Consider the following 26,138-nt stretch of genomic DNA (forward strand, 5'->3'; position numbering starts at 1 on the left):
CACTGGACACGCACTTGCTCAAAATTGTCCTGTCAGGGAGCCCTGTGCACCTGGTTCCCACAGTGCCCCAAACACGTGTACACCATTCAGACCTCATTCATTCGAGAGAGACCCACACTTCCAGCTTGAGCCACCCCCAGCCACTTGGCGCAGGGACTTTGTCACCAGGCCGCAAGAGCCCACGGGGTCAGCTGGGACAGTCTTCCATGTCACCTACTCCCAGGCGTTCCATGACAAAATTCCTGCCAGGGCCTATGCGGAGGGAGGGGGCGGAGGTTTGAGCAGCTGCAGGAAATCAGAGCTTCGGGCCTGACCGGCGGAAGCGAGCGGGCTAGCGCCTCCCTCCCTGGCCTGCACTCCTGTTTACCATTTAAGTCAATCACTTCATTCACTGTTCCTCGATGTCACCCCGTTTTATAAAAATTTTAATTCTTATTTATAGAGTGACCTTAATAAACTCCCCTCAAGTACTGCTGGTTTGTCACTGTCACCGATGAAGACGTTATTAATGGCTGCTGGTTGGCTGAGGACAAGGCTGCCCTTTAAACTGCTCTGCAGCCATGGGGCGGGGGCGGGGGGAGGCTGGGGGCCGGGGCCGGAGGGGTCCACGGTCAGCCCTCTCAGTCCTCACTGTGCCCCACTGTGCCCAGCGGTGAAGCCTTCGGCTCACACCCTCTCACACCCTCGGGCATCTTCTCCGGCTCCCAAAGGCACGGGAATCTAGGGCAGCAGCCCTGGCCCAATTATTTAAACCGGTGACAGGTGAGGGGGAGGGGCAAGAAGAGTGAATCTGAAACCTACAGAAAGTGAAAGTGAAAGTGGGGGGAGGAGCATTGGGTAGCGAGTGCCAAGCCCTTTACCTAAGCACCACCGGGCAGCCATGGGCAGCCTGGCCTGGCTTTGATGAAGAAACTAGTGGGAGATTGGCAACTTTGCCTCACAGTCCTGGCTGGGGAGGGGGATGATGCTATTGGCTCATTACACTGCCAAGGCCCAAGACCCAGGGTCAGATAGTTCCCATTTCTTTTAAAACTGGAAAAAAAAAAAAAGCAAGTCCTGATGAGTTACCAATTCACTCCTAATTCAGTCTTTTCAAGGGTAGGAAGGAGCCATGGAGGCACAGGCACGCAGGACCTCCTGCAGACCCTGGCCCAGCTCCCACCCATTTCAGCCCCACACCCCCACACCCCCAGGCTGCTCTTCCCTGGCGTTTGCTGGGACTGAAACTGCATTGCAAGGCACAGCCTGATTGTGCGGCCTTCTCTTGGTAGTCAAGAACATAAACCTTCAAGACGCTGGCTTGGCAGGGCAGAACAACATTGTACCAAATTGTAAATCAAGGCTGCTCCCATTAGCCTGAAAATTAGAAGCCGCTCCATTCGGCGTCAGGTGCCCTTAGCAGACAATAGTCCACTGCCTGCCTGGAAACATAGAAATCCCGCTTGTTGGGAACAAATGCTTTCCCCCTGCGACCTGAAAGCAGCTTGGCACTGCTTTGGCAGAGGATCCAAACCTGCTTGCTGCCATGTCTCGTGTTCAGCACAGCCGCCGGGCAGGGGCAGTTGCGGCTTGCCCCAGCACGTGGCCATTGGGGCGGGATTCCTCCCTTGCCACCCAGCCCCGAGCCAGACGCGTAAATCATGCCGTGTCCCCATTCAGGTCTCCTGTTGTTGTAGGGCGGTAATTTTGACAGCAAAATCAGCCGCCCAACTGCATATGCTATGGGGTGACATGTAATTTTAACTTCATTCGGGAGCGAGACTTTTGAGCCATTGTCACCTGCGGGAGCAAGCGATAAAATAAGGATGAGCAGGAACCTGTCACCTACGGGGCCTCCCTAAATTACGCCGCCAGGCACAGATTAATACATTTAATATATTCTGCTCATGAGTGAAGTGTTCACAGCAGAACAGCTGGTTCTTCAGCGATATCATTCACGGGAATGAACTACAGTCCCACTGACAGCCTGGAAAAATGCCCCCACTTTTCAAACTGTACAAATGGTGGCTGGACACAGTAACTCAAAACTGGACACTTCATTTCAAGTTTAAAGCTAGTGGCCCAGCCACAAACTATTACTCCATCTTCTTTATTTGTGGGCCATGGTTTTGTACTCTTTAAGAATCAAATAAATACTGGTGTAATGGTTAGCAACTGCCAGTTCAACGAAAAATACTGCTAAATTCACCAATAAGTCTTTTTTCCACACACACAAATTTATGCCCCAAGAACCGAGCCCGGTGCGACCACAGGCTCTGGATAGCTTTTTAATGTGGAGGGAGACTCGCTTTAGTGATAAGAGCTTAAACCTGAACTCCTTTTTCCTGCCTTTGCCCCCATAGATCGCGCACTGGGAGCGGGGGGAACAAGCGATTGATATATGTGAGTGACACTGTGAGACTCGCTCAGGTCGCCTGCTTGCGGGGGCCTCCCTGCCATGCCATTCCAGCTGCCTGGAGTTTCTGCAGCCCCAGCCCACCTGGGGGGTCTGCCCGACGGGCTCCCCGGGCAGCCCCCACACGCAGGGACCCTCAGTCCCACGCAACATCTTGTTGAGCTCCAGATTGAGGGTGTTTTGTTGTCCTTTCTGATATTTGAAGAGCAGTTTTCCTAGGACGCAATTCCCGTAACCTGCACTTCACCTGCTCCGTTCTGCCAATCTGAACATCCTGGCAGACGCGCACAGATGCAGGGCCGCCGTCAGCTTTAGGATATTTGTACCGTTTCAAGAAGAAACTTCATCGCCAGAAACATGTCCTCCCTGTTTCCCCCGCTGCAACCCTGCGCGGCCATGACTCGACTTCTGGGTCAGTTTGCCCATTCTGGACAGTCCGTGGAGGAGGCATCAGGCAGCATGTGGTCCTTCAGGAATGGAGCCTGGCCCCTGGGGTTTACCATCGTGTTCTCCGTGTCAGTCCTTGTTGAAGCTCCAACTCCTGCTTCCTTCCTTCTTACAATCTACTAATGCGCCATGGTGTGGCTGCACCATGACCTATTTGTCCGTTTCCCTCCATTGGCCTTTGTCTACACTGCCCCTCTCCCCGGTGCATCACTCTGCACAGCTGCTTGACCCACTCCATCCCTGCATACACGCACTCAACAAAGCTTGACTGAACATGCTCTATGTAGCCTGTACTGCCACATGGCAGGCTGGGCTGCCACTTGCAACCCCAGTGCCCCATACAGAGGGTAGTTCATGCCCTGGATGCTGTCTTCCAGCTCCCAGATGATGCTCCTGGGAAAGCAGCAGAAGACACATGAGGACTTGGTCCCCTAGATGAAGTTCCTGGTTCCTGGCTTTGGCTTAAACCAGCCCTGGCTGCTTGGAGCATTCAAGGTGTAACATGGCTAGAAGATCTCTCTGTGCCTCAGTTGTTCCACCTTTCAAATAAACAAATCCTAAAACAGAACAAAAGCTCCCTGTTCACTGCGCCATGCCCTGGGGAGCAGAGGGCTCAGCCGGCCCCTGCAGCCCTGCCACTGTTGCCGTGGAGGCGTGGCTTGTTCAGTGATGCCCTGCTGCAGGTTGCCTTCTTCCTGGAGAGTGGGACAGCAACCGACAGGGTTTCAGGGGACAGGCAGAAGCCACTAAGCACCCAGATGTAAAATGAACCATGAACAATGGGCAAGTAGGTGCCGTCAGCCGAGTGGTGGTGGCATGGTGGAGCAGCCTACCCCAATCCCAGATCCTTATCTATAGCTGCCCCTTTCCTCCCAGGGGCCTTCAGGGCCCACATGGGCTTTCAGACGTGCTTCTTGGGCCTTGGGTCAGGCTGCCCCAGGTGTGTGCACCTCCAAATTTCCAGGGGAGCAGAACTTCCCGCTCAGCCAAACTGGGCTAGATAGTCACCCCCTAGCATTTTTGAAATGCTCACCATCCAACCACACACTGAACCAATGAATAAACCAAACCCCAAAGTGGTGAAGGAACTTGCTCTCCCATCACATCCCTGAGCCTGGCGCAGCTCAGCTGGGCCCTCCCTGTCCACTGCACGCACCCCACGAGCACCAGCTCTTAGGGGCATTTGGCAGTGGTCACATCCCCTTTGGCCCGGGCCCCATGGTACCTGGGACGTGAGCCCTGGGCAGCTGTCCACAAGCAGCAGCCCCTTCTGGGACAGAGGCTTCAGGCCTGGGATTCCCCAAGGCCCTCCCTCTCCCCAGCTTCTCTCTCTCCTGGCCCTGGGGTTTCTGCTGCCACACCCAGCCTGTGGGCAGGGCCAAAGCAAACCTGGGGCTGGGCAGAGTTGATTGCCCTGCTAAGTTGGGGTAGGAAGTGGAGCCTGGCCAAACCCAGGAGGCCAGGACTGGGGTGGGAGGTTGGAAGGAGCAGGTAAGGAATGGGATTGAATGAGCAGCCCCCTAGGAAAGCATACATACTAGGATGACCTCTGAATAGCTGATGAGGACAGCCAGGACAAGCACCTGTGACGCCCAACAGGGGACAGAACCAATAGAGAAGCCAGGACTCCTCGCTCTATCCCTTGCCTCTGGGCCCCCTGGACCCCCCTGGGCCCCTCTGGACCCGCCTGGGCCTTGAGCTCTCAGCGGGTGTCAGCTCCCCTCGCTCAGCTAGGGTCAGGCCAGGGCTGAGAGTTCGGCACTCCACCCCCAGCGGCGGCTGTGCTGGAGTGCTTGGGCCATTCCCCTTCATGGACTCAAAGGTTAGGTGCCGATTCCACCTTGCCGCTGGCGGTGAAGAGCACGGAAGACGGATGGGGAGGCCGCGCGCTGCCTGCTCATTCCCTAACCAGCGGACCAGGAAATGGCCGGTCATTTGCACTGCCATCAAGACTCTCAAAGCTCCCGCAGCTCTCCGCAGACCCCCCGCAGAGTTACCGTGGACCTGAGATGATGGATAGATGGGGTTTGGGAGAGCCTATCTCTGTCTCGCCAACTGCTTTGCCCCCATCCCTACCCCAGCCAGGTGCCCTCCAACTCGGCTCTGGGCATCTGAGAGCGTTCTGCTGCCCCGACCACCTCCAGGGCTGTGGCTAGGCCAGGTGGGCTGCTGGCAGGGCCCAAAGCTCAGGAATGGACCAGAAAGGCTGTGGATGTGAACTGGCATTTCCAGGCCTCGGTTGACCCCCAGCCCTGCCGTGGTGGCCCCTCCGCATTGCTCTGAGAGTGGGCCCTGAGACCCGACTTGAAACTGATCCAGGCGGAACAGAGAGCCTCATTCCTAATAAATGGTGAAACCAGAAGAGACTTGATGCAAAATTTCTCAAAAACCTAAAGATCATCTTAAAGTGAATGAGAAGAGATTTATTCTTCAAGTGAAGGCTGCCCTTGCATCTATAATCCTAGTCCAGGCAATCTGTGACCCGAGTGTTGACTCAGGGCATACGTTTTTCTGCAGAAAATTGTGTGATGGCTCACTCCGTAAGCCACTCTTTGTGGCTGATTTTCACAGCAGGGTTTGGAGAGCGTCATTTTTGCAAATTTATCCAGAGGCTCCATGCATTTTCAGGAGGGACCATCTTAATCCCTGACTCCCAAACTATTCTCTTCCTCCAAGTGTCTGCTGTGTTTTCGCCCTGCCCTGTCTTCCCCCTTTAATTCCGGAATGGCCAAATGCTCATTTGCCCATGGCTTTGCATGGAGCACAAACCGCTCTCCTGCGTTGCATGCGTGACTCTAGGAGTCCTGCAACTCCTGCTCAGTTCAGTTCGTCGTGCAGTCCATTTCTGCCGGCTTCTGACCACAAGACAGACAGTGCTGGAGTGGGGGTTGAGCAAGGACAAATGTTAGTGTTCAGCTGCAGGGTGGGTCCAGCAGACAGAGCTACCTTCAGAGACATCTGAGGAAGGCCCCGGATGACAAAGGTCCCTCCCTGCCTGTGTGTCCTGATCTTCCTCCCCGAGAAGTTGCTGGCAGCTTCTGGATCCTTTCTAAGATCAAACAGGATGGGCCCCCCTGCAAAGAGTTGCAACTGGCCCCCTTGGACTGGGCTTCTGGCAGCCCTCTCCTCTCAGGAAACGCGTGAGGATCAATCCTCTGTGTGCCGTTTCCCCAGGACAAAGGGGAACCGGTTGCACCAAGCCTGGTGATGACCCAGCTCTTCCCTGATACCAGCAATGTTACCAGTCATTAGGAGCTATTGTAAACATTTCACAAATACTGATTCAGTCTTACTACTTTTTGTGTTTCTTTTGTTTTAAAGTGGAGAAAGAAAGACACAGAACGATTTTGAGACACCAGTGGGCTGATGGTTAAGCTTGCACAGTTAGACAGCACCTCTGGCTGCGGCCTCTGTAGCCGGACCCAAGGAAGGCCCCTTTCCCCCCCTCCCCCGGCTTTGCAGAGTGTGGGGAACAGCTCTGGGCCCTCACAGGAGCAGCGTTCTCAGGCTCCTGGAGTCCTGGCCTGTGAGAAGCGGAGAAATGGAAGCCTGGGGGGGGTCTAAGCACTAACTGTCCAGTGCAGCCCCCCAGTCGGCAGCGGGGAGCAGCTAGAATCCACGGGCTCTCCAACCCTTCCTGAGAGTCACTTCTGTCTATGCATCGACCCATTTTATGAATTCCACTCCGCAGCCAGGACCAGAGGCCACCCTCTAGGCAGGGAAGTATTTTCTAAGATGCCTCGTTTCTTGAAACAAATAAAATAATTGGGTTGATCATGCTCGGCACAGATTTTCTCCACCAGTGAGCACTGAAAAGTCACTTTTTGGGGTGCTCATTATCCCTCAAGATCTTGTGTTGCTCATTTGCATATGAAAAAGAAAGTTCATAAAAGCCCTTTCTTATTTTCTAACAAGGGTTCAAATCAGGGACCATTATCATCCTATAGAAAGACCCAAATGGCATATGGATCATTCTGGAGAAGAGCCTGAGCGCCTTTTAAGAGAATTGTTTTAGTTTTTGCAGGAAATTAATCAGAGGGATGGGCTTTGTGGGGCCAGGAGCAAATCTAATCTGTCCTTTGTTCCAATTTGCCTTGCTCCAATTCCTAGCAATTGTAGACAACATGCTCTTTTGTTCAGGAGACACTTGTTACATGCATAATTAGAGACTGCAGTAGCTGTGTTTAAAGAAAAACTGTTTTCCAATGTAATGTGTGATCTTGATAATAGTATTTTCATCAAAGGTAGCAATTACATTCATTAAGCTGAGACTGGCGTGGCGGCAAGGAAATTAAGTGGAAAGTGAATAAAAAAGCTCCCCTCCCCCCTTTTTATCTCCTTCTCTTTATAAGTTGAAATGCACCATGGTGAGCCGTAACTGGGAAATACATCGTGAATATAAAAAAATAAAGTCCTCCTTAACCTTTCCGAACGCTGACCCGCAGACATCCCACGGACGGAGCTATAGATGTGCTTTTCAAATTAAAGGGCTTTATTCTGCCTTGATTTCCTATGCGAGTTTTAAACGCGCTCAGCCTAGGATTCGGATCTTTAAACGCTGCTGGGCTCTATAGGATTAATTCACTGTTGCTTTCACACATACATGAATGGTTTTGTGTTTAATAATAATTTTTAAAAGCACAACAAGGCATAAATCAATTAGTTTAGGAGAGTAAAAAGGCCGGTTGACTATTTAGTAATCACCCTTTGACTTCCTTATACGTTACTTTTCTGGATGATGTGAAGCGACGTCCAGGCATTGAGACAGCCCTGTAGCGCAGAAAAGAGCCCTGCAGAAATTATTTTTGGTCAAATTTTATTTATTTGAAAAAACCAAGAGACAGAGAAAGAGACCTAGTGAAAGAAATCTCTTGCATCTGGTTGCAGCCAGGAGTTTGGGCATGCCATCTAGGTCTGCCATGTCGGTGGCGGGGACCTAAAGACACCATCACCTGCTGTCTCCCTGTGTGTTTGTTAATGTGGAGCTGAACTGAAACCCTGGCGTGGGATTCGGGGGTGTGTGTGCGTGCATGTCTTTCCCCCACACCCCCCTGGGGCAGATGCTCCGGCTCCCCCCCCCCCCCGGGTTAGAATTCCCGCTTAACAAATGCCCTTGCGATGCCTCGAAGGGCCGGGGGTGGGGGTGGGGGTCCCCGTTTTGTGCAGCAGAGCGCAATGACAGCTGGAACTGCCTGGGCAGAGGGGACAGAAACCTGCCACCTCCCATCAGCACCCTGGCTTCTGCAGGCGTCTGACCTGAAAAACTAGCTGAGAAAATGAAAGCAGTCTACGAAAATCAATTGGGGACCCCCCTCTCCACTCCCCCTTTTGCGGCTGGTCGTGCCCGGCTCTGCGACAGTGATCATTATGTTCAGATTGATTGACCCAAATGCCATGCAGACTGTCTTGGAGTGCCACTGTTTCCCTGGGCCGCCCCCCCGCACTGCTGCAGGCTGCCTCCGGGTGCAGCCAGGCCGGGGACTTTGTGCCCCAAGGGAGGGCTACACTTACAGAAAAAGCAGGATTCAGTTCTTTTAAAGTCAGAGTTACAGAGAGAGATGTCCAAATGGCTGCATTGGCCGCGGTTGGGCCAGGCCATAGCCAAGAGCTGGGAGCTTCATCCGGGTCTTCCACGTTGGTGCAGGGGCCCAAGCACAAAAGCCACAAACCAACCAATTACCTAACCAACTGGCTTCAGAGTAACTCCTCCCCTGCTGGACGTGAGCAAGGAGTACGAGGACCTTCTTCTGAGGGATGGGCCTGCAGGTGCCAGTGGAAGCCTATGGTTTTGGCAAAGATGCTGCAGGGGCCAGTCTTGGCACTGATGGGCACCAGCCGCTCTTTCCCAAACCCGTCTACTCATACAGGTACCTTCTCAAAACACTTCTGGGACAGAAGGAGGAGCAGGGGAGGGAGTCTGGAGCCAGCTGCACTGCATCCGCGTGTTCTTGGTTCTAGACAGTTAAGTCCGTGTGTTTTGAAAATTTTGTTCTCCTGAAGATTGCCTTTGGTGAGGCCCGCTGGAAGTTTTAGGCCAAAGCTTGAGCTGGAAGGAGGCAGACGTTTAAGCAAACGTAGGATCACTGAGACTGAGAAGCAGGTCAAACCAAGGAGAGCACAGGATGCTTGCAGCACTGCCCTGTGAGAGCAGCATGGCGAAGACCAGTCTAACCTTTCCACGTAATGCAATCTGACAAACTCCCCAAGCCACTGTCTTTCTAGAGCTGGCAGCTCGCTCGTGGGCGCCCCTCGGTGAGTTAGCTGCAAGAAGTCTGCATCAGGGCTGAGCCAGGGAAACTCTGGTCAGTCTCCCAGTGTCCTTTGCTACAAAATAAGCACAGTGGCCATCAAGGAGCTTAGCTTCTGCCCACATGAAAACAAAGTCACTGGCCTGGAGAGAGGGGGAGGGGTGTGGATGAGCACCAGCACACGCCACCGCATCTCTGATGCCAACAAAGACTCAGCAGGGCTGTCCACTCAGCGGATGGACTTCCTTCAGGACCAAACCCTGCGGACTTGGCTTGTAGCTCCAAAAGGAAAACACTCCCATGGTTAGATGGGAAAACACCGAATCTGAGGTGACTTGTTTTATCAGCAGTGTTCTCATTAGCTGTGGCAGCTGATTAGTGTAAAATGCTCTTGTCACAGGCCCCATGGGTCCTGTTTGGGAATGGGATTGGCCCCTCCCCCCACTGGGCCTCTCAACTCTGAGGGGTGAAGGGGGGGCAGCCAGCTCCCATCCCACAGCTCCCTGCTCCAGGACAGGTGGGGCTTCAGGAAGCTCCAGGGCCTGTTTATTTTATTTCTTTTTCCTTTTTTTTTTTAAATGTATTTTTATTAGAAAGGCAGATTTACAGAGGGAGAGAGACACAGAAAGAAAGATCTTCCATCTGCTGGCTCACTCCCCAAGTAGCTGCAGTGACTGGAGCTGAGCTGATTAGAAAGCCAGGAGCCAGGAGCTTCTTCCGGATCTCCCATACGGGTGCAGAGTCCCAAAGTGCAATGATTTCCCAGGCCCCAGGCAGAGAGCTAGATGGCAGCCAGGACACACTCCAGCACCCGTGTGGGATGCCGGAACTGCAAGGAGGAGGATTAGCCAGTCGAGCCATCATGCTGACCCTTACAGGACATATTTGCTTGGTCTTGTTCAACTGCATTGCTGAGCAGAAGTGGTTTGATACGTTAGTGTTAAATAAAAATCCACAATGGGATCAGGAAACCACTTTTACAAGTGCCCTGTGTCAGCGGCAGAAAGTCCAGGGGACAGTGTGGTACTCTTCTTGACACGTGCTCAGTAAGGCTCCCTGACTCTCCCTCCTTCCTAGTGCACCTCCTGCATTTTAGAGGGAACTTTCTGGGCCTGGTGCAGTAGCCTAGTGGCCAAAGTCCTTACCTTGCATGCGCCGGGAACCTATATGGACCCCGGTTCATGTCCCAGCAGCTTCGCTTCCCATCCAGCTCCCTGCCTGTGGCCTGGGAAAGCGTTGGAGGACAGCCCAAAACCTTGGGACCCTACCCCATGTGGGAGACCCGGAAGCGCTCCTGGCTTCTGATCAGCTCAGCTCCAGCTGTTGCAGCCATATGGGAAGTGAATCAGCGGACATAAGATCTTTCCCCCTCTCTGTCTCTCCTCCCCTCTGTGTATCTGCCTTTCCAATAAAAATAAATGTTAAAAAGAAGATTTTGATGTAACTTTCCAAAGCTCCCAGGACACCGCGCCCAAACAGACAGGAAATAAACTCGACCCAATGCGTTGGCTAGGCTTCTGGGGACAAGGGGTCTCGTTGTGTGCACCTTGAAGGCGTTCCCGCTGTCTAACGCACAGAGCAGGCGCAGAATCATGGGTTGAGAGAATGGAGGCTGTCTTAGGGAAGAAGCTTGTTAAAAATTTCCACCGAAGGGGAAAGAAGCCCATGAAGAGTTGATCAAAAAGGGGCCAGTGCTTTTGTCAGAGCAGCAAAGACCTCAGGAAGAAAAGGGCTGCCCAGTGTGGTGGCCTAGCAGCTAAAGTTCTTTCCTTGCACATGCCTGGATCCCACGTGGGCGCCGGTTCTAATCCTTGCAGCCCTGCTTCCCATTTAGCTCCATACTTGTGGACTAGGAAAGCAGTCGAGGATGGCCCAAAGCCTTGATCCTGCATCCATGTGGGAGACATGGAAGAAGCTCCTGGCTCCTGGCTTTGAATTAGTTCAGCTCAGCTCTGGCAGTTGTGAACTCTTGGGGAGTGACTCAGTGGATGGAAGATCTTCCTCTCTGCATATCTGACTTTCTTAGAAGAATAAATAAATCTCTTTTTTAAAGGGGTGCCTGAAACTACGGAAGCTGGGAAGGATATACTAGGGCAACCTTTTAAACTGGAAAGTCAACTCCGGAGAACACTGAATAGCGAGGGGCTAGCTGGGGGCCAGTACGCAGAGCAGAGGCTCATGGGAGGCAATTTTTAAGGATGAAGAGATTTGAGGGGACTTCAGAAAGTTTATGGAGGAGCAGGTGTTTTGCCTAGGAGCCCTGCCCTCAGATGGGAATGCCTGGGTTTGGCACTCCTGACTCCAGCTTTCAGCGGATGGACACACGCCCTAGCAGACAACAAGCAAGGGCTCAAGCGTGGAGGTCTGTCAGCTCAGCGGAGACCTGGGTTGCACCCCTGACTCCCGGCTCTGGCCCAGCCCAGGCCCGTTCCCTGTGCGCATTTGGCAAATGAACCAGCAGACAGGATCTCTCCCCAGCTGTCAAACACAAATAATGAATGAAAACAATTTTAAAACACCTTGAAGGTAGAATTTTTCAAAAAGTTCAGACAAATGGTTAATTGGAAAAACTGAATAGATCTCAAATTTTTTTTTTTGCAGCAAAATAAGTATTTTCTTAATTTGTGTGTGTGTGTGTGTGTGTGTGTGTGTGTGTGAGAGAGAGAGAGAGAGAGAGAGAGAGAGAGAGAGACAGAGAGAGACCATCTGCAGGTTCGTTCCCCAAATGCCTGCCACAGCTGGGCCCAGCTGCAGCCATGGCCTAGGCCAGAAGCAGAGACACGGTCCCTCTTTCCCGTGCGGGTGGCAGTTGCCTGAGCCATCCGCACGTCCCCCAGCTGTCTGCACTAGCGGAGCCGGCTTCAGGAGCTGGAGGTGGGCAGAGCCTGGACACTGATCCGCACCTCTCAGCTGTCTTGGCCACCTGGTCAAGCATGTGCCCTAAACTTTTTTTTTTTTAATAATTTTTTTTAAAAAGGTACATTTATTTGACAGTTACACAAACAGAGAAATATTTCATCTGCTGGTTTACGCCTCTAGTGGCCACCATGGTTGAGGCTGGTCCCAAATGAAGCCAGGAGCCAGAAGCTTCACCTGGGTCTGTGACGTGTGGCAAGGCCGTAAACACTTGGGCTCTTCTGCTTTTCCAGATGCGTCAGCTGGGAGCTGGATCTAAGCAGAGCAGCTGCGACTTGAACCGGCCCTCCGATGTGGGACACTGCTGTTGTCATAGGACACAGCTTAATTTATTATTATTATTATTATTATTGGAAAGTCAGATATATAGAGAGGAGAGACAGAGAGAAAGATCGTCCATCTGTTGATTCACCCCCCAAGTGACTGCAACAGCTGGAACTGAGCCAATCTGAAGCCAGGAGCCTGGAGCCTCTTCTGAGTCTCCCACAAGGGTGCAGGACCCAAGGCTTTGGGCTGTCCTCGACTGCGTTTCCAGACCACAAGCAGGGAGCTGGATGGGAAGCAGGGTGGCCAGGATTAGAACCAGCACCCATATGAGATCCTGGCATGTACAAGGTGAGGACTTTAGCTGCTAGGCTACTGCACCGGGCCCAGCTTAATCTTTTAACTATTCCATCTTTCTGTGAGCTTTCTGAAGTTCCCTCCTAGACTGAGGGAGTGGGAAGATGCGGATGAAGTCATGAAGACTGAGGACCCAGCACCAGAGGGGAGTCTCTATCCACCCAGAGTGACACACCCATCTTCTCACCCCTCTTTGTAACTACTCCAGGTTGTTAGCCTTATGTCTGGGGGTCTGTATCCTATCGTTTCACTTGTGTACAGTGAACGCTACCTGTCACAATCTGTCTTTTTAGAATTCAAAGAAATTTTGAGAACATTTTAACGAATATTCATTTGCCTTTGGTGAGAAGCAAAAAGCAAAGCTTCCCTTGCCCAGCTGGTTAAGTGCGTGTCCCTCAGCCTCCGGGTCTGCCTCTGCCTTTCGCTACGTGACCCGGTGCTTTCTCGGTCGGCAACTATGATTGTGGATTGTCAATTGTTTCCATTGTATTTCTATTTGCTTTGTTCCATGTCATCCACAGGTATGTTGTTCCGTGGCGTCTTCTGGGGGATCGCTCCCTTTCTATGAGCTAGTCTTTATTTTGCCTTTAATTTAGCTTCGTGAGATGTTAATGCAGTTTTCCCTTCTTTCTTCTTTGCAGCACGTGTAGGGGCATTTTTCCATCTATTTATTTCAATTTTCCCATGCTCTTTTGTTTTGGGTATCCCTGGTTTATCCGCACCTGGAAATTGCATTTTCATTTCGCCACATTTGAACACTTAATTCTGAACAAGTTCATCTAACCCATCTACTGGCACAATTGTTTGGTTAGATTCCTACTCTATTGGCTTTACAATTAGTAAGATTTCTTTATTAAAAATTATAAGGTCAATCATTTGCCCACAGACAAGATCTTTCTAAGCCTTCCCAGGAACCTGGGGTTGCTCTGGGTAAGTAGTCATACTCTGCCTTTAGCCACATTCATTTTGAGAATTTTGTGAAATCCGTTGTTTCTTTTAAGTTGGAGAGAATTCTGAGATGCTTTGATCTTGGGTTCAGTCCCTTGGTCTCTGGTGGTCACACGGGCTTCAGCTCTTTGCTTAACACCAGTTTTAGAAACTACTGAATTCAGGAATTTGGTAAACAGAGCTATTCATTTCAGAAATGGCTAGAGAAGGCCAATGAAATGGCTCAATTGGCTCGCGAATGGCTAGACAGCGTGATGGGCCTGTGCTGTGGCTGCTGCTCGCACCGCGCTCGGTCTGCACACGGCGCTCCTGCCTGATTTACAAACAAATGCCATTAAATGTTTAAAGGTCATAAGGCTAGGCTTGTTTCTTTAGATTGGGCAACTGTACACCTGCTTAGCTGCCTATCACATGGCCTACAGCTGCCACGCAGGCGCTTGGCACGCTGGGTTGTTCACCCAGGCTAGCTTCTAGCTGCTTTCTCAAATGAAAGCCAACGTGGCACACAGCATTTCCCAGAGTGAAATCCCTGTGGTAACGACTTTCGTCTTGGCACTCCCTCAGCTGCCCTGCCAAGGCCTTCTTCTTCCTCTGATTCCACTTTGCTGCTGCCCTGGCCCTGACCCCTCCCACCTTTCCTATTTATTTCCTTGGTCCTGTTTTCAGCTGAATTCTCTTCTGGACAAGCTTTGAAACTCAACCAGCTTTCTATCAGCTAATAAGTGGTGGTCTCATTTTACTGTGAGGTTCCTGAAGACTAATGAATGAGTCAGGGTGGGCCTGCAGGGCGGTTGTGCATGGTGGGCCTCAGACTGCTGAGTGTGAACCCCACAACCAGCCCCTTACTTAACCTCTCCAAGCCTCTGTCTCCTTGCTTGTAAAATGGGATGACAAGACTGCCCACTCGTTGGGTTGCTGTGAATTAGTGGATAGGAAGAGTGCCGGACAATGTGTAGAACAGTCAGCACTGACTGGTGTGATGCTAACGGTATAAGGAAACACTCCGGTGGAGACTGACCCTGAGAGTGTTCAGTCTTCCTGGGAGGGTCAACAGTGACCACGTCCACCGAGGAGCCGCTGGAGCTCACCCCTGGGTGGTAGCTGCTCTGAGTCCACAGCACCTGGGCTATGGTAACCACTCAGCGTGCGATGCTGAGTGACAGTGGGAGACAAGGGGGTTGACACCCAGGCTTCTAAAAAAAAAAAGGCAGGAAATAACGGGGCAAAGATATGCTGAGATCCACCATGGATTTAGGCAACAGCGTATCGCTGAGATCAAGGGCGGTAATGCAGAAGCTCCAGGAGTAACGCTCTAAAGCACAGGCCGGACACCGCCAGGAAGCAGCCCTGTGACACGCTCCAAAGAGGTCGCCTCTGGGAGGGCCGCCTCTGGGGCCATGGCGGGGCCAGGAGGCGAGCTCAACAAACGGACTGTGTCTTGTGGCAGGTGACGGCATTATTTTCTGCCTTCATCTGTGTCAGCTAACAATTTTGTGTTATCAGAGTAGCAAAGATCTGCAGTTAATTTAGTACTTTATTTTTTCATTCTCCATAGAATATTGATTTTGTAACACAGAATACAGTCTGCAACATAGCATTAAAACAACTTGCACTTTATGAAAGATCAGCAAAAATATACCAGCAAGGATACAATCATTGCACTAAAACTCGCTTTAACAATAAAACGAAGTGATCACATAAAATAATTTCCCATTTGACACACCAGCCAACAACTAGAAGGCCTCGCCAAATGCCAGGGTCTTTGCCAGGTGACTGATGCAGGCAAGGGATGATATGGATTCATTACAAGACTTCTGAAATGCTCATTACCAGTTAAACCTAAAATCAATCAACTGTAACAAGGATGAAACCGAAACCCAACATCTGGGGAAAGAGACGACGCTTAACGACGGGAGGAACTCTGGATTGGGAGCTGGCACTTTTGGAATTTTTATTGCTGAGCGGATGACTTGGGCAAGTAATCTCGGCTATGAATCCTTCACTTTTTAACTTTCCGGGATTCTAAAATCCGACAGATTCATTTTTACATTGTAAAATGAAACCTTTAAACACCCCAACTCGGCAGTTGGTTTGAGTCAGCTGTGCCTGCGTGAAGCTGGTCAGTCCTTCCCGAGCGCCAGGGCAGCCCAAGTCCAGAAACAACACTGACAGACGGCAGGAGGCGAAGAGTGGCTCCCCAGCAAAGCTCGGGCTTCAGGAGCCAGAGCCATGGTTATCCGGAGAAGCCGGGAAACCAACGTCTCCTTAGGTGAAATGACACAATTCACCAACAGAAGGAGGTAGGCAGCTAGATTAGCTACAATACAGAATAGAAGTAATGTAAGCGTTCTTTCTGAGTTAATCAAGTAGAACTCTGTCAAGAGCAAACAAAGCCAAGGTGCAGGCGTGCGCCAGGGGCCTGTGGTGCCTGGCGTTGAACGTGGCATTGAGTGTGCGCTTCCAGGCCTGCTTTGTTTTTGTAAAGTCAACCTCTTTCAAATCATCACCACCTTGAGAGGCATCTGCCCCCTGGGCACAGCCAACCCATTCCTCGCAGGCTTCCTTCTGCTCTTGCTTTCATCACCTCCCTATTTAAAAGTCAAGTATACTCCATCTCTGGGTTCAAGGTATAAATTTATTCTTAATTCCTTCTCTAATTTTAAAAATGTAATTCTTATCGCAATTGTATTTCTACAATTGGAGTGTTTAACTACAATTTGCATTGTAGAAATTAATAAACATGAACATGAATAAACATGAACATGAATAAACATGAACATGCAGAGCAAAACTGCTTTGAAAACATCACATTTTTTTTTTTGCTGCCCCTACCCGCCAACCCATCACATTTTCTTAACAAACATTATCTTTTCCTTAAAGTGCTAAAATACTTTCCGTTTAATAATAGTGATTATTATATGTGACTTCATGAGCCTTGGGGCATTTTTCATCTTTAACCTGTGGCCAATGTTTTTAGAAAACAGGAATTGCTCCTCTCTGGTCTTCCGGTCTCTGGGAACTTTAGGGGTCTCGACTGTGGCCTGTGTGTCCCTAACTCGGAGCCACTGCCAGCTATCTCTTTGGTTGAGCTCTGCCTGCCTGCAATTTGTATTGTAAAGCAAGAGAATTATCTCCGACTTTGCAAATATTAAATCATCTTGACACTGAATCTCCTTTTTTGAGCTCCGTGGCACGCCCGTGTTTCTCATTTCTGATATGATTCTGATACACTGCTCCAAGGAGCTGGCAGAATGTCTGAACCAAAACTCCATTTCTGAATTATTGTTCAGGGGAAAGCCCTGCCACAGAGTTTGAGGAAATCACATTCAGTTAAGATTCAGGAACAAAAGCTGCTCTACTGAGAAGTAAAGCACGCTGCAAGGAGTAGGACAACATCCAGTGTTCTCTGATTATTAAACCAACCGCTCAGACTTTATCCTTGAGAGCCAGGGCGGAGGCTTGTTGTCCCAGTGGTCTGCTGGAACCATCAGGAAATGCATCTTTTACTATTCTCCAATTATAGAACCAACAAAGAGATGCCTGCCATTAATTCTCGTTCTCAGATATTTAGAAGTAGAATCTTTAAAGTATTAATTAAAAACTGTGAAAACGATGTTTCTCTGGCGACACAAGATACAAGGCTCCTAGGAATATAAAATGGTCATTTCTAGAAAAGACACTTCAAATGTCTGTCTTTGCCAAATGCGGATGGAGCAAAAGCTCCAGATGCTCTAATGTTATAACAACGGAAACATGTAGAGAAGTTTAAAGACAGTTGCAGAGAAAATACAGGTGCATTTCTTCCCAACTACAAAAATGATCCCCTGTGCGTGAATCAAACAGACTGCAAAGGCAGAAAAGGCCTCGAGTGAGGCTGCGGCCACGGGCTCAGGCTGCATGGACGCCGGAGCTCTGCTCCCCCAGCAAAGCACAGCAGCTCCAGCAGGGACGTGCGACTTGCAGAGGCCCCTGCCACCAGCTCAGTACTCAGCATCGATGTGCTTGGCAATGGTGTTCAGTTGGATGTTGGAAGTCCCTTCATAGATGGTTCCTGAAACAGTAGGGGCAGAGCGGACCCACAGTGAGGATTCTGCCCACGGCACTGCCCTGCAGCCCGCACCCTCCGGTCACCTGCTAGGGCAGACCTCCCTGGCCCCTGCTTAACCGTCAGGCAAGAGGGAGACCAGGTTCTCCCTTGGCTCGCGGGTGCTGGGAAGCAGTGTCGAGCAGCCCACGGTGCGGCTGCGGGCCGCGAGGCCGCTGTGCTTGCTTCCCCCTGTGGTGGTGGAGCACTGGAGCGCGCAGACCTGATTCTACGCTTAGCTTGTGCAATTAGAGCGCTACTCCAAGGACACTGTGAGACCACATTAATCACTAAGGGTAGTACATTCTCATTGAAAGAATTAAGCTTATAAATGTTGGTGCAATTTTACTAAAACCTCCTAAGTCATTTTAAAAAGCAATGTGATATTTAAAAATATAATTTTTTTAAAGGAAGAGGTAGGAAAAAACTCAGCCATAAGAAATGGTGAGAGTTGATAAGCATACAGTGAAGAGATTAAAATTGCCTTTGCCTAGGTACTAGTAATAAAAAAACAACAAATTCAATAGGCCAAAAACCTACAGAGCCAAATAAAACAAAAAGTAAAATAATAATAATAATAATAGTAATAATAATAATAAACCCACTTACCAATCTTTGCATCTCGGAAATATTTTTCTACGGGGTAATCTTTGGTGTAGCCTACTCCTCCCAGCCACTCGATACACTTGCTAGTTGTTAGCCCTGCAATCTGCCAAAACAAAGCAGCAAATCACGCATTGGCACCACACTGGTATGCAGTCTAAATACTTCTGAGTGGCATCTTCGGCAATACGCACTTGCCGTGATTGACAAGTGGCAGCACTGAGGTCAGGGCAGGCCTGTCTCCCCGGACCACGTCACACGATACCTGTGAGTTCACACCATTCTGATTTGTTCCTAAGATTACGAGAGCCCGTTCACACTCATGCTTGCCAACAGGTGCCAGTTGCCCAGCCAAGATCAGAGGGCCTTCTTCATAATGCATACTTTGCCAGCCTGGGCATGCAGTGGAAGCGGTGGTGCTAGTCTCTGGCCTGTTGGTCCTGGTTGGCCCTTTAGAGTCAGACATGAAACCAACACGAAAACTGACAAACCGCAAGGGGCAAAACAGAAGTTTGTGAGGGAAGCCGATGTGATCCAGATGGCAGAACAGTGGGGGAGATTTCTGCTTAGTGGAGACCTAAGGGATGCACTAGGGGCATTGCAAGAGGAGGACGACATGGAGGGAGGCTCTGAGCGGAGGGGGGCCTGGGAGCAGGGGCGCAGGCACAGGGGAACGGAGGGGAGAGGCCTTACTGGACGGCCACTTTGTGTGTGTCCACAGCCTGTTTCCCAGAACCCGAGCATGGCACCCTGCGCGTCACGGGGCCATTGCAGATGGCATACAGCATCCTGAGGGAGGGGGCTGGCCTTGAACTACAGGCTGGGAAGCAGGAGGATCAGTCACCGCACGTGATGAGAGCCTGGAGTTAGATCTGAGATGCAGACAAGGGAAGGGGCGCGAGTGAAGGCGTGGGAATAGCCTCCAGAAGCTGACCAAGGATGCTGCTCCAGGGCCTCCGGCTCGCAGGGAGACCTGCTTCAGACTTCTGCACTCCAGAAGGGAGAATGACAGAGCCGTGCTGCTTCAGGCCCCTTGGTGTGGCAGTAGCGATGAACTGGACAGATTGTGTTCTGTGTGTCATAAGAAGCCACAGAAGGGCTTAAAGCTGGAGACGGACATGACCTCACGGGTGTCTGAAGGAGGGAGAGAGAGTGGCTCAAGGGAAGCAACAGGGACCAAGAGACCAGGGGTTGGCATTGATGAAGAAATGTTACTGCTTAGACCAGAGATGTGGCAGTGGGGAGCCAGCGACACGCAGAGCCTGAAGTCTTTTCGGGTGGAAGGCGCAGGAAGAGATGATGGGGTGACGCTGGGGCCAAGGGAAAGAGCAGGTCAGAGCGGCCAGAGGAGACTGCTGAGACGGGACTGGGGGTGCACGCTGGGGCTGGGAAGCAGCTGCTGGCTGATCTGACTGAACTGCAGCCAAAGTCCCCTCTGCTAGCCGGTGCAGATGTGTGTGGGCAGAAAGCCCAGAAAGCATAGACCATCTTGTCTGGGCATTTTTCATCTTGTCTGCTGGTATCATAAAGTCCACTTTGCCCCAGCTGGGAAGCGGAGGCAGGGCACCCTCCCTGAGAGGAGCCTCACGGCCGGTGGTGGTGGGGGCCGGCGCAAACTGGGCTGCTGAGGGACCCCCAGAAGCAAAGTACGTTCCAACGGCAGCTTTCCTCTTTGGCTTTTCTGCTGCACAGCTTGAGGGTCACACACCTCAACAACAGAAGACAAGGCTGAGGGACTCTTCCTCCGCCCCCTTTACCTCAGATGCAAAGTATTTGGCCATAGATGCTTCTTTGATGAAGGGCCTTCCAGCTTCTACAAGCCTAGCAGCGTTGTACGTTAGTAACCTTGCGGCTTCCAGCTGGGTGGCCACGTGAGCCACTTGGTGTTGCAGCCCCTGTAAAGACAGGCCCAAGTTACAGAATAATGACGCGTGGACATGCACACAGCTCGTCCTCACAGTCCTGCCTGGCCATACCACACTGCAGTCTTAACACATCCAAAGGAAATTCACATTTATTTCTTTCAAATAGCTTAAAATCTGCTCTCTAAAAATGAAATCATGACACTACAGGTATAGCTAAGTCCTTTCTTCTATAGAAGTTTCAAAGTTCATATAATTTTTGCCCTTGTCAAAATGTAAATGGTTGTAAATCATCACCAAGTTGGGCTTACCAACGTGCCTGTTATATTTAATTTGTCTATTCCTATACTAACATCACTGTTGTAGAAATGTTTTATGTCTTTTATGTAGAATTCTTGATTCTGACCATTTCTGCCAAGTATATTCAGTCCAACTGTGCCTATAGATCCCAACCAGACTGTCTAGTCCAACAACATCGCGTACTCAGAAAAGTGACTGTGGCCCGTGAATCAGCTCCTCTAATTCCACCGTGTCCTGGCACGAGAGGATGCTCATTCATTCGCTGTTGTAGAGGATGGGGACAAGGTCAATTGAAAGATGCAAGATTGCTCAGGCCTGGTCCTGACCCTCAAGAATTCTATCATGTTGACACGCTCAAAGTACAAAGCAAATCATTCTAACGAGATAAAGCAGTGGAGTAAGAATTAACTTTCACCCAATCTTCACAGTTAATAATATTAATTTTTTAAGACCAGCTTTCCAAGTTTTCCTCTGATCGGGCCATTATCATTACCCCATCAGACCCGACCTCCCCCACTGCCTACATTCAGTGCCTACACTTTCGTCTACAAGCAGAGATCAAACCTGTCCTCTCTTCCCATCCCTTTGTTTGGAATCAATGTGGCAGGTGGCTCTGAAACATACTCTAGTAGAAGGAAATGAAAATTAGCCCAGGAGCCAAGACAAAAATCTGCCATTGGCACCATATCAGCTCTATGGCCTCGGGAGTTCACCTTCCCGTGCAGAGGTTGGGAACAAGGTCAAGGCGGCAAGGCGCGGGGCCAGCCTGCATCCTCGGTCCTTCTGGGTGCTGAATGACAGCACCTGACCAGAGCCTAGTATCTTCTCTACAGCGTGCATGCGTCTGTTACAAACCTGGAGATGATGCAGCATGACAAAGCTGGCAGTGCCACCAGAAAGTATACTCGGAGCCCAGAGTTGGCTGAGGGGAGGCTTTTAAGTCAGTTATGCTGGAATGCTACCCCGCAAGGCTCCGAGATGCCAGGAGGGCCTGGTATGCTGCTCCACCAGGGTGTCTTCACTCTGGCAAAACCTCTGTGTGGACAGGGAGAAGAGCCCTGCCACCAGGAGGCTCCTGCTGGGAACCCTGGGATGCTGCCACTGGCAAGCATTTCCTCCTAGGCTTGCCCAGCAGCCTCATCTAAGGCAGCCAACTATTACTTTGTACAGATGTACACACCAAAGCCTCCTCCTCGCCTTACCACCAGATCTGCTCCGCCAGGATTCCTGACAAATGGTGCCCTTTACAAGTGCCTGTCAACCCAAGTACTGCTGAGCACTTTAAACACATTTTAACTTAAAATTATTTTTTATTGGAAAGTCAGATACACAGAGAGGAGGAGAGACAGGAAGATCTTCTGTCTGTTGATTCACTCCCCAAGCGTCCACAACGGCTGAAGCTGAGCTGAGCTGATCCGAAGTCAAGAACCCAGAGCCTCTTCCAGGTCTCCCATGTGGGTGCAGGGTCCCAAGGCTTCGGGCTGTCCTCTATTGCTTTCCCAGACTACAAGCAGGGAGCTGGATGGGAAGCAGGGCTGCTGTGATTAGAACCAGCACCCGTATGGGATCTCAGTACTTGCAAGGCGAGGACTTTAGCCACTAGGCTACCATGCTGGGCCCAGACTTGGAGCTTCTAAAGTAATGAGGAAACAAGCTCTGTGTTGCTCACCAAGGCAGCCCGAGTCACATTCTGCCAGTGGAGTGGACTAACTTTCACAGGTGCACTCCCCAGATCTAGTCCTTTCTCTCTAACTCCCCTGTTTGCGCTGCCTTGAGGGAATCCCTCTGGGCTTTCCAGTGCTTCCCCTCACTCTCCCTCTGCTTGCACTGCCTCCCACAGTGGAAGCCTGGAGGAGTGGGAAGGACTCAAGGACCACATACCTGAAAATCAAACACTCTTGTGCCAAATTGCATTCTTTCTTTGATATATGGAACAGCATAGTCAAAACATCCCTGGGCCAGTCCCAACATCTGTTAAAAATACAAACAGCATTTTTATTTAATGATAAGCTAATGCTCTCAATAATGCCAGTGGTAAAACTTTTTTTTTTAATAAAATAAAACATAAATTTAAGACTTATTGATGTCATACAGTTGGCCATAACTATGGCAAGCCTGAATCCAGGATCCAGGAACTCCATCCTCGCCCCTCACTGGAGTGGCAGGGCTCCGGCGCTTGGAGCGTGCCCTGCACTGGCACAGAGTGAGATGGGGAGAGGAATGGGTGGGACTTGATCCACACTCTGTTTAGAGACGCCGACAGCACAGGCAGACGACGGCTTCACGTGTTGCAACACCAGCCCTAGAGATTCCTTCTAAGGCAAACTGAGGAACCGGGCCAGGAAAGCAGTGGAGCTGCACAAGTGCAAGGTACGTTTCAGTAACGCATCTTTGCTGCCTGTGTCTATGGAACCGAATTTCCAATATTCAGGAGACAAGTTTAATTATCTTATATACGCCAGTGCATTTCATTCCGGCGTTGAAGCAGATCTCCCGGCATGCGACCTGCCCCCGAGCGGGCTGCTTTCCGGAAGTCTCCTCCTGGAAGCTCCGACCCTCTGGGTACAGAGGGAGCCGCACACGTTTCACTCACAACCTGGCAGATGGCACAGCAGCTCCCCCAGTCTTTCCAGGACTCAGGTGCTCAGTGTCACTTCTCAATCCTCTATCTTCCTGTCCATTTTGGGTATAATTAGGGTCAGCAAGCATTTGAGAGAGCAGGGATGCTCAGCCCTGGCTATACATCAGAGCTGTCTGGGGAATTCAGTTAAAAAAAAAAAACAAAACACTGAAACTGAGCCTAACAACTGGATTCAAGTCTTATCCCAAATACCATCTTCTTCAAAATTCTCCAGTTGGTTTAATGCAAACTCACGACCGGAAGCAACTGATAGTATATGGCTAAAAAAAAAAGTTAATTTACAAGCAAAAGGACAAACCAGGACATGGTGACAGTTTGCGCTGAATTTGTCTCACTGCTAACCAATTTCCATTTCTACTGAGCAACCCAAACTTAGAAATGGCTCCTAAATTTCAACATTAGACAGCCATTAAATCACTATCTAATTATGTCAAACTGTGTAGGCTTTAGAAAAAGAAAAAAAATCAATAATTATAGCCTTGGGGGAAAATGCCCACAAACATCAATATTTCATTAGCATTCATTCACATTTTCTTTTAGCCTTTTATTTTAACATTCTGGAAAATAGAAATATTGTATTAAAAATTAAATGGCCAAAACCTCCCACAAGCTCCAAAATTAAAATGAGATTCAATGTATTCTTGGCTGTAGTGACGTCGCTGTATGCTGCCAGCTCACAGGACGGAAGTCGCCCCCGGTGTTGACAGGAAGCTGGAGTGCCCGCTGTCCACACAGAGCTCAGCCACCTCAGGAAAAGGCTTCCTTTCCAAATGCCCAAGAGCTGGATTCTTGCCAACAGCAGGGTTTCCAGAACAATGCCTTCAGTTCGCCTTTTGTCTAAGGCTCGCACCCAGGCATCGCTCCAGCTGACCTGAACTTGAACAGGTTGTGAGATAACTCGGATGATTCGATGGCAGCCCAGGACGGTGCCGGAAGACGGACACCACCTGTGTGTCCGCAAGCAACGAGACTCAGAGCTGTCTCATGAATGCCAAAGCTGACAAAGTCAAGTCACAGAAAAACTTCAAAAAAGGAACAAATGAGGCAATTCTTTTTAGCTACCCATTGTCTAGCTTTGTGGGAAATCTGGGTTAAAATTTAGATCTAAAAATAGTAGCAAAAAAGTCTAGAATAACAATGCAAAACTTATCTACTCCAATAGCTAATACAAATGTGCTTTCTTTAAAACCTGAAAGATGAGAGCTATTGAATTTTAGATACTCATTGACTACAAATCAATGTCCTATATAAAAATCATGTTATTTAAACAAAGACATTATTTATAGTAAAGCCAAAGACCTTATTCACTTCATGAAGCAAATAAATATTACAAAATAAGTGATATCATATCATATAAAAACGTAATATGAATTTTAAGGGCATAAAATAGTTATCTACCCATCTCTCATTGTGGTTATTTTGCTTCACCTGCCACACACACAAACGGCCCAGTTACTCCATGCAAAACATGAGCAAGTCTTACATTAACTACAGATTAGGGACCTTACTATACAGTAGAATATTGTCTTTTTCATTTTAAACTTTTATTCTAGCATAAATAACATACTCTGAGAAGTTGAGCTTAATACAAAGCCACATTTCAGTTACAATTCACTTTAGAAACCATCAGCCCAAGGACTGGATGATACTTTAACGTTCTCAAAGCAGAAAGCCTAGCACTTAGCCACTGCTTGGTTTTCCAGGCACTACGTAATTGAAACAAACTATGGGAAATCAACCTTCCCATGTAAGGGAAGGGCGCCATCTTGTGTTCACAAACTTCCAAACACTCTGTTCTTAATGCATTTTTTTTTTTTTTGTCTTTTTCTATTTTAAATGATTGACATTATGGGAAGCAAAAATCTGACTCACCTGGGCAGCAATTGCTATTCTCCCTTCATTAAGAATGCCTATGGCGTACTTATAGCCATGTCCAACTTGTCCCAAGACGTTGGTTTCTGGAACCTGAAAATACATGTGCACTTATTTCTCGGCTTGACACAGTCCAGCTGGATGGTGTATTTTCCATGCCTGCACAGTCTGTGAGGCGTATTACTGCATCAGAGAGGTCTGAATCAGCCATCCATCTCTGTCTATATTTCCCCCAGGCCCTTGCATCTTCCAGAGCTAGCATAATCTGTTGCATGAATGAATGACTGAATGAAATTCCACCCCACTCTCCCTAATTCTTCTGTGGATGCTCCAATGTGAGATAACACAGTAGGAACTACAAAACTATGCAGCATGTGCAAAAGTAAGAGAAACCAACCTTTCTTCTGCTGAAATTAATCTGCACAACAATCAACTGTGTGTGCACAGGAGACAGGAGCAAGGGGAGAGGAGGCACAAGAAAATGTGTCTTCGTAATTTAAAAAAAATGAAGACTCAAAATATCCACTGCTGACAGTCTACCTTAGAGTCTGTTTGCCCAGATTTTCGCTGCCAACCCATGGCTGGGGTAGATATCGATTTGTTGTGTCCTCCATCCTGTTGTGGTACCAGGTGTCCTCTGCAGGTTCCAATAGAACCTTGCCATATCCTCCGGTTGCAACACACACCAGTACACATTATGGCTTGGACTGGGTGCCGGCTGGGCTGGGCTAAGCTTTAGCCCCCATCAACCTGAACTGGATTTGGGGGCGGGCTGTGCTGGGCCAGGCCGGGTCAGGCTAGAGCACCCACTGGCAAAAGTTGAGGTGGGGCAGGCCATGTCAGACTGGAACACGATGCCCAACCAGCACACACAAAACCCGGGGGTGGGTAAGGGGTAAAGCTGGTAGGAGAAATGTGGAGGGCTCCCCTGCTGGAACACCACTCCCACTGGAGAGTGTGAGTTGGGATGGGGGCAGACCAGACTGGGCAGAGCTACAACATCTGTGGGCCTCAGGTGAGCTAGATCAGGGAAAAGCCAGGCTGGATTGATAGCTTTACTGGTACAAGCATAGATCAGAGTGGGTGAGGGCTGGTTGGGCTTTGTTGCAGCATCAGCTGGCAGATGCTGGCACTGAGGCTTAATCCTGTCAAGCTAAACTGCAGAACCACCTGGAGAGTGCATGATCTGGGAGTGGGCCCA

General features: G+C 49.8%; 1 protein-coding gene across 2 annotated transcripts in view; it reads right to left on the bottom strand.

The window, feature by feature from the left end:
* Positions 1–15,096: 15,096 nt before the first annotated feature.
* Positions 15,097–26,138, bottom strand: part of ACADSB (acyl-CoA dehydrogenase short/branched chain) — a 48,328-nt gene continuing 37,286 nt past the window's right edge. Inside the window, exons 7-11 of one of the 2 annotated variants that reach the window (XM_040991974.1) lie at positions 24,938–25,030; positions 22,306–22,395; positions 20,020–20,157; positions 18,269–18,368; positions 15,097–17,626 (exon numbers count right to left, since the gene is read on the bottom strand). In XM_040991974.1, the coding sequence (XP_040847908.1) occupies positions 17,556–17,626; positions 18,269–18,368; positions 20,020–20,157; positions 22,306–22,395; positions 24,938–25,030 (492 nt within the window). In that variant the 3' untranslated portion in view covers positions 15,097–17,555. The remainder of the gene's footprint in view (positions 17,627–18,268; positions 18,369–20,019; positions 20,158–22,305; positions 22,396–24,937; positions 25,031–26,138) is intronic. The other variant, XM_040991975.1, reaches the window with a different exon arrangement.

The sequence above is a fragment of the Ochotona curzoniae genome, unplaced genomic scaffold, assembly GCF_017591425.1.
Source record: "Ochotona curzoniae isolate NIBS_2020 unplaced genomic scaffold, NIBS_Ocur_1.0 contig_66, whole genome shotgun sequence".
Lineage (NCBI taxonomy): Eukaryota > Metazoa > Chordata > Mammalia > Lagomorpha > Ochotonidae > Ochotona > Ochotona curzoniae.